Raw genomic sequence first — 8419 nt, forward strand, 5'->3', positions numbered from 1 at the left:
ATAACGGTGAATCTCCCATCCAAACATCTTCCCAGAATCTAACATCTTCCCAGATTCTAACGGCATAAAAAACCTCTACCAACAGCTCTCCGTGGTTCGATACTCTTACTTCGAAACTAGCTACAATTGATGTGTGCACTTGTAGTTATCAGTTCTTAATGTCAATAGATCTTGTTTGTTCATAATATAAAAATTAAATGGCAATTCAGCTTGACCAACCCAATGAAACAAGATAGTCATAATGTTATTTTTAAAGGACAAATAAACTATAGTACCGATAACACCATCATTTATTTTTGTAACTCATACAAACATACGGTCACTTATGATACAACACAAATTTTCTTGGAACCACTCAATACCCGCCCTTCTCCTGGTTTACGGATTTTTTTGAACAAGTAACATGCATCTTACTGCTGATGTGATCGGCCCATCAAGAAGAGGCGCGCCGCCACCTCTGTCATTGTTGGTCTTTCATCCACTTGAAGGCTAAGGCATTCCATGGCCAACTCTATTAGGCTATTAAGAACCCCCAAATCTTTTGGTACTGCAATTTCTTCGTCAAACAACTCAATTCCCATCATATCTCTCTCATGAGCTTCAAGGAAACTGTTTAGTAAGTTATTTGTGTCAGAACGGACCTTTCTTCGACTAATAAGTTCCAAGAGCACAACTCCAAAACTGTAGACATCACTTTTTCCTGTTAGTAAGCCTTCCTTCTGATATGTTGGATCCATATATTTGATGTCACCAATGACTAATTCAGTGTGCTTTGTATCTCTCGCGAGCAACCTTGACAAGCCAAAGTCTGCAATCTTTGGTGAAAAGTTATCGTCCAAGAGGATATTGGCAGGCTTGACATCACCATGAAGAATTTCGTTATTTGTTTTTGAATGCATATAAGCTAGACCATCTGCTGATTGTGCTGCAATACTTATGCGTAAATCCAAGCTGAGAGCAACCTTGTTATTGTTGTTGTGGTCGTGCAAAATGTCATGGAGGCTGCCCTTGGGGATGAACTCATAGACTAGAATCGGAGTATCAACTTCTAGACAACAACCTATGAGCCTCACAATGTTCTTGTGGGTGACTTGAGATTGGATGATGACTTCATTCGCAAATTGTTCATTCTCTAGCACACCTGAAATTTTTTATCATGTAAAATATCCCCCCATTTTTGTAAAATAGAAAATGACACGGCATTTGCGTCACCAAAAATCACACCTGAAATTTTGAGCTTCTTTATTGCAACTTGTTCATTGCCAAGAAATCCCTTGTAAACTTCTCCAAAGAAACCTTGCCCAATTATATTGCTATCCAATAATACTTGATTGAGGTCCTTCTTTCTGTAAAGTTTTATTAATTTTGCCTTCTCTAATATGGGCCCACCATTCTTTTTGTAAAAGTTTCTAGTTTTCCTTCTCTCTTTCAAAAGAATAATCAGGAATATCACAACCACGAAACCAATAGCACAACCTGCACCTGAATCGGCCAGAAATGAACTTATGTCATGTGAAAAACTTTATTGTAACTATTTTATTATCCTAAGATAGTAAAAACTGAAGATAAAATTTTCGAATTGGAATATATCCTAAAGTTAAACCACAAGTATTATATTATCAAATATCAAGATCAAGATTGCTGATGGACTAAACCTCCCAAAATAAGTGTGCGGAAGACAGTGAAATTACGTCTAATATAGATGATGGAATAAAAAAAATACATTGAATCTTTTTCTTTGATTTCTTGAAGAACTAAATCAAGATGAATGATTCGGGTAAAAGACCAAATATTATTTTGGGGTTCAGCAGATTGGCAATGTCCGCCTGGTTGCATATTTATGAACCAATAATGCTAGATCTATGTGATGATTTCTAAGGAAAGCTTTCTACCCATTGACTCGTGGTGAATGAAAAATCTCGTCCAGCCACATGATGCCACGATATGCCCCTAACGTAGTTTTCTACTTCACACTTCTATGTAAATTTCCTATCAAAATTTCTAGCTCACACAGTTTTGATTATATCGTTGCAGAGATAAAGACAGGCCGGCCTGGGTGTCGAAGCTCGGCTACAACAAACAACTAAGAGAGGTATGTGGCAAGTTCTTCCTTCAATTTTCCTTCTTAAATCTATATATTGTCAAATAGATGTTCATATAAATTAAATATGGTCTTGACAAATATAATCACCTATGGAATATTTAAATCAATAATGAACCAAATGAATAGTAATTAAAGATAATAATGAACATAATTATGATGAAGTAAACACTTGACAATATTGAAACATGATTTCACGGGGTTACTAAGAAACATGGATTTAATAATTAGGTAATCACATGATACTTACCCACAATGACCTGAGCAACTAATGGGAATATTTCTTTGCAAGTTCCTGCTTTGCCGTCGCCCTTCATTCCGCGCTTGCATGGGCAATCGTAGCCTCCAAGCCTGTTCTTGCAGTTCCCATGACACGGATACAAATCAGGGTTCTTGCATTCATCGATGTCTGAGAAGAAAGTAAAGCTAGCTATGTTAAATATATATATAGCTAGGTGAAGAATACTACTAGTTGATAAAACCGTATAAAGTTTTGTGTATGTACTACCTTGGCATCCATTAGTGACGTAGGGATTGCCCTCGTAATACTCCTTGCAGTGGCAGAGATAGCGTTCTGAGTCGTAGGTGTTGTTGGCACAAAAGCTGTTTCTGCTGGCGCATGCATAGCCCGGTGGTGCCTTCTGGCCTTCCACCGGACAGGACCCGTTGCCGGTGTACCCATCGTCAGCTATGATGGCGAAATCGATGACGAACGGGACGCCCCTTGGGAACTTCTTGGATAGCACCTCGTATCCGGATAGGTCCAGAGATGAGAAGTTGTAGAACCCATTCTCCACCACCATCCCGTACAAGCACGGGAGTTTATCAGAATCCCACCTGGTTTGGTTCTCGGGCTTGAACGACACTGCAAACAAGGGTACTTGAAATATCGAGTTTCCCGCAAAGGGGACCTGGCAGCAGCCATTCCCCGTGCACGACCCGTTTATGGGTTTCCGAAAATTGTCAGATGCGTCTGAAGAGCAGGTTGTGTAGAGCCACGAATCACTGCTTGGCCAGTCCATGTACATGCGAGTTGCTAGCCTCGCTTCGACCCTAGCACCGACACCGACGAGAGCATTGCGCTCCATCGACGTCGTGAACGGCCAATTGGCGGTCTTGGAGGGCGACACAACGGTAAGTTGGAGCTTGATTACCTGGCTGGTAGAAGATTTTGTGCAGTAGGAGGAGACCGCGCCGTATGCCCGTACCTCACCCCGGGCGAGTGATATGTCCATGAGCTCGATCGGCTCTCGAGGATTCGCCGACCAATCGATCACGAAAGGGTACTTGGTGACACCGCCTGGTACGAGGCTGGACTCGGAATTCTGCTGGTATGTTCCAGAGGTATTCACGAGGAAGGCGCGAGGAGGGCTAGCGGAGTCGTTGCAGAAAACCTGGAACTGGTTTGCGATGAAGCATCCTGGCCCGATGCCGAACGGGTAGGGGATGCTGATGTTGCCGCACTTGTCGCGGCAGCCCGGACGTGCCATCGGCAGCGGCGGCGGCTGTTGAGCAGCGGCAGGCACACCAGTCGCCGCGGCAAGGAGCAGCAGCAGTGCAAGAGGCGGGGCCATGGAGTATGGAGTATGGGAACGATTGTAGTAGTTCCTAGTATAGATGGTGGTCATCTATCTATATATGGAGAATGGATCAGAGTAAGGTGATGGATGCTTCTTATGTACTATGCAAATTACTTTTTGTACGCACACACCCTTGCTGAAGTTAATTGCACCTACGTCACGTAATACTCCATGAAGTGAACGAGAAGTGATTAATTGCACCTACGCCAGGTAATATGAAGTTAATTGCGTCCACGTCACGTAATATGGAGTACAGCCGGGTCCCATATATCGGCTGGTTGTATTTCTATGTACTATAACAGTGTTAGTCTTGCAAAGCTTAGATGTGATGGAGAATATTTCCTAGGATTCCACTTGGACTATAGTGACATTGTTAAATAACACGTCTACCGTGAGGATGCCTCGCAATAGAGTGTCGCAACGACGTCGACGTTTGGCTTACTTACCTTCTACCCATTAGATACTGACCGAAATTGTTCTGTCAAGTGTTTGTGATGTAGCTCCCTCTGAACCCTGCCCCCGTTGCGTTTGGTGTATGTTCTTCCTCCTCTGATGTATCCTTTTGTGGGCGTTTCTTGTAAAAATGGAAAAATTCATGTGAGGGTCTTTAGCCCTTCCCCGTGACCGCAAAAAAAAAAAAAACGTCTACGCCAATCAACAAAGCGCAAACTTTGGGTACGTGCACGTCCTTATCTAAAACCATGCATGTGCTTGAAATTAATTAACACCCATATATGGCCATGTTCAAGCATTAGGACATCTCGGTTTGCATTGTCTTTGGAATAATCAAGTTGACAAACCACCATTGTACGAGGAAATGGAGTACTCAGGCGAGTGAGACTAACCCACGCGGCACACCCAGGCGAGCAATAATGCTACACGTACGGACGGAAGGGGCTACGGAAACTCTACGCGCTGACGAGTCATCGGACGTGGAACCCAGCGTGGAATAGAAACCGTTCCGGTGAGGCCTCGTTCGGTTGCAGGGGGGTCGAATCCGCTGGTGGATTGATTCGCTCGAGTATCTGGGTGAACCCCCACAGTCCACCCATACCCCCACTAATCCCTTCCGCAAAACGCTACTACTTTTCAGCTGTTCGGTTAATCCCTGCTGAAGCGCTTGTACCGTTGTACGGTTGGTTTTACACGAAAAGGTAGACAATTGCACACTAGCATGCATGAATTACTATTGTGCTTTTCCACTAAACAATAATTCTCAGCGTACAAAACTACACTTCTACTTTTCTATAAACACAGTAAATTCGAACAGTTCATCATAGTACTTTACAATTTCATGTTTTGTTCAATTTCTCGTAGCCAGCGAGGAGCAAACACGGTACTGCCGCGCCTGGCTCGACATGGTGAGCTGCAGGGCTCCCTGGGGCGAGCCGGATTGCGACGTGTTGTTCTGCGACGTGCTATACTGCTCTAGCCACACGCCGGCAGAGTGGTGCTGCCAATCACTGTTAGATGTTCGTCCGTCGCGTGTGTAACCTGTATTTCCGTAGAACAGTTTGTGCACTTGGTCAATGCTCCAATGTTCAATTATGATGATCACAGTAGCTGGTGTGGTGTAAACGGATCAGATGACTGAAACTTGAAAGAGAAGCAGTTAGGAACAAACCTGGTGGCTCTTGACCTCAACCAGCACCACCCAGCCTTCCGCGACTGCTGCCGCTGCTGCTCTCTGGCGTCCGTGATAGCGCTGCTGTTGGCGCTCAGGGCACCAGGCAGGGCTCGGGGGATGAGAGGAACATGTCTGGGACTGCCATGGCTGCCGCCTCTGGTCTCTCCGATGATTTTGAGAAGGATGGCAACCCATTCAGTGGCATGGACACATTAGACACCTAATGAATTGAAATTGACAACACGGGGTTAGAAAAAGCAGGTACATATACATGAGTTAGCACTTCTGGAATAGACATCACAAGCTTAAGAGGAAAATAATTTCCCTGCTGATTGAATGCAAACTCTATATTTATTAATCCTGATATGGAATCTAACAACTTAGGGAGAAAACGGCTTCAGAATAGAACATAACATATTCTGAAAATAGTGTAGCAGACACATGTTGTGTGGAGTATTATGCAGGATCCCAACTGCAAGTTTGGTGTTGAGATGGGATGGAAATATCTATATTCTTGGAATGAATTTGACATTTTAATGGATATTTAGAAAAAATGGCATCTGGATAAAATACTGAAATAGGTTGCTCCAAAATTACTCATTCAAGTATCATCCTGCAATGTCATGGTAAGCTTTTTTTCAATAGAAAACAAAGTTTCTTTTTTCTTTTGTATGAACTAAAAGGATGAATTTGAACAGAGGAAAAAACAAGAAAATGCCAGAAATCAAGATCCTTTTAACCTGACGAAGGAACCAACAAAGAGACGGTGAGGAGTAGCTTAATGTTGGCATTCCGCCTCTATGTGAGATCATATGCAGAAACTTATGGAGAGCTTTTGATTTATGTATTTAAGTACAAAAAATTCAAGATGCCAATAGACGAGAATATAATTTTTCAGTTAGGACTTTATTAATAGAACATGCAAAGAGGTTGCTCTGAAATGTATAAGTTACCCATCGATTTATTTTCTCTGTCAGTTTGGTAGTACACCATTTGTACTCCTTTCTTTGCTTAGCACACGTGTAAGGCAAAATTCTAAGCGATGGATAATACACGAAAAGGTTCATCGATGAAATGAAGGGCACTCACATGTCATATTCTTATAAACCTGAATGCTGATGACTAATTTGAAGTAACACACACACAAATTCCATGGCTCATTGAGTCCACGGTATAGCTTTCATCCTCCCAGTTCATCACAAAATCAAGAAAGAAACATCTCTGCATCTAACCGGCTCCTAATTAGCAAATAGCAAGCCACTGCCGGCTCTAGCAAGGCACAATCAAAAATCCATGGCACCGCCGTGCACCACCTCAAGACCAGATCCTAACACAATCTCAACATCTCCTAGATCGAAGAACACGAACATGCTGACGCCCTGAACCTTCCAACACGAGCAGCCCTAACGGTACGAGAAGAGGGGAAGGGTAGGCGAAGTAGGAGAGGACCTTACCTTCCAGCAGCCGGCGTCGGACGCGGCAAAGGGGGAGATGCAGGAGATCTGGAGGTTCCAGATCGAGCGCCTTGTCTTCGGCCCGGGCTCCGTGGCGGTGTGGGAGTTGAGGAAGGGCGACGAGGACTAGAGCAGCTCCTCTCTCTAGTTGGTCGGGCGGCCGCCATCGTCCCGAAGCGATCGCCGGCGCTCCTCCGTTCGCGTCGCCGCCGCCGCGGTCGTGAGGGACGAAGTGTCGATTCGCTTCTTTTTTTTTCTCTCTGTGTCGATTCGGGATTTCTGTCCACGCGTGCGACAAAGATTTTTTTAAACCCGGTGGAACGGGCGGGTTTGGGGGAAAAACGGGCTGGTTCGAACCCTGACAGGGATTAACCGAACACGTTATCAGATTAGACCGGGATTAAATCCGGGGCGGATCCAATCTCGCTGACCCACGGGGTTTGCGTCGCGATTCCGGCCGGGTTGGGACGAAACGAACGAGGCCTGAGAGAAAAATGGGAGGGGAAAAAAGGGAAATTTCTAACGCAGCGCAAATCCCCAATCCCCATCTCTTGGCGAGCGGCGACTGAGAGAAGGTTCTCCTCCTCGTCGGCGGCGGGTCCAGCTCTTCGTCGGCGTCGGCGGCGCGGCTAGAGGCAGGTGTGACGGCTCAGGTACCTTTGGTCGCAGGCGGCGGCACGCCGGCACGGCTAGCTGTTGGTCGCAAGTGGCGGCGCAGCTACCTCTCAGCCGCAGAAGGCCTCGCGGCAAGCTATTCGTCCGGGAAGTGGCAACCCGCACAACATCGTTCTACCATCGACATGACAAGCGAGTCCCGCCCGTAGACTCTCTCTTTGCAGTCTTGGAGCCATCTCATGTGTGTATCTATGCAGTATGAATGAACATATATGCCTCTATGCATCAGAGCGTGGTGAATGTGGTGAGAAGAACAAAACTAATTTCTGTTCAATGTTTGCTTACTACAGGGCTTTTGGCTTAAATCAATTTTCCTTGTCTCATAGGACATTCGGATATGCAGGTATACTGAAGAAGCCAGAGCATGCCTTGCAGGTCTGAATCTTGCCGTGATGCAACTAAACAATCCTATAATCTTGGAGCTGGATAGCACAACCTTGTCTTCGGCTGTAAATAACAAGTGTTGGAAATTCTGAAGAATTTACGACATCTACAAAAAGATAAAAAATCTGAAGACAAAACAGCAGTCCATAACTTGGTAGTTCTGGGAGAACTAGGAACATTGGTGTTTGCTTTGGCCAGTATACCAGGAACTCACCGAACTGGTTGTAACCGGCACATTGTAAACTCTGGTCTTGTGAAGCAATAAACTAATGTACAGGGCTTTTAAGTTCTTGATATTTTTAAGGAGTGTAAAGCTTGTCCTTCCAAATTGTATGTTATGATCTAGAATCATGAATAAGAAACATGTTCACTGGGAACTTCGTTTATACACTGTTATTATGTCATCATTTGTTGAGAATGACAAATTAAAAGTATAATGCTGAGAGATACTAAGGTTGTGCTGCTGTGCTTGAGCCAATAAGAGCATACTAGAAGCATTCTGTAACATCCCAAGTTTCAACAATAATAAAATCAAGTGAGAGATTTCCAATTACCCAAATTTTTGCAACAAACAAAAACTTTTTAATATGCATATAGT

The 8419-nt window shown here is 44.3% G+C and overlaps 1 protein-coding gene and 2 long non-coding RNA genes across 3 annotated transcripts; 1 reads left to right on the plus strand and 2 right to left on the minus strand.

Moving 5' to 3' along the window:
• Positions 1-410: 410 nt before the first annotated feature.
• Positions 411-3675, minus strand: LOC124662708 (wall-associated receptor kinase-like 8). Its single transcript, XM_047200515.1, has 4 exons — positions 2610-3675; positions 2352-2510; positions 1225-1482; positions 411-1141 (listed from the first exon to the last, which is right to left on the minus strand). The coding sequence occupies exons 1-4, from the start codon at positions 3673-3675 to the stop codon at positions 411-413; spliced, it is 2214 nt and encodes a 737-aa protein (XP_047056471.1).
• Positions 3676-4889: 1214 nt separating this feature from the next.
• On the minus strand, positions 4890-6866 carry LOC124658858. Its single transcript, XR_006989368.1, has 3 exons — positions 6763-6866; positions 5306-5528; positions 4890-5175 (listed from the first exon to the last, which is right to left on the minus strand). It is a non-coding gene; the product is annotated as an uncharacterized LOC124658858 (long non-coding RNA).
• A 587-nt stretch (positions 6867-7453) lies between these two features.
• Positions 7454-8117, plus strand: LOC124668569. The gene is made up of 2 exons (XR_006991742.1): positions 7454-7681; positions 7781-8117. It is a non-coding gene; the product is annotated as an uncharacterized LOC124668569 (long non-coding RNA).
• The last annotated feature ends 302 nt before the right edge of the window (positions 8118-8419 follow it).

This window comes from Lolium rigidum, chromosome 6, assembly GCF_022539505.1.
Source record: "Lolium rigidum isolate FL_2022 chromosome 6, APGP_CSIRO_Lrig_0.1, whole genome shotgun sequence".
NCBI lineage: Eukaryota > Viridiplantae > Streptophyta > Magnoliopsida > Poales > Poaceae > Lolium > Lolium rigidum.

Excerpts from the sequence above, each read along its gene's own strand:
- LOC124662708 (XM_047200515.1), bottom strand. The coding sequence starts at position 3,675 with ATGGCCCCGCCTCTTGCACTGCTGCTGCTCCTTGCCGCGGCGACTGGT. Across the intron at positions 2,511-2,609 it reads CGTCACTAATGGATGCCAAG|ACATCGATGAATGCAAGAAC; the intron begins GTAGTACATACA and ends CTTTCTTCTCAG. Across the intron at positions 1,483-2,351 it reads AGTTGCTCAGGTCATTGTGG|GTGCAGGTTGTGCTATTGGT; the intron begins GTAAGTATCATG and ends TGGCCGATTCAG.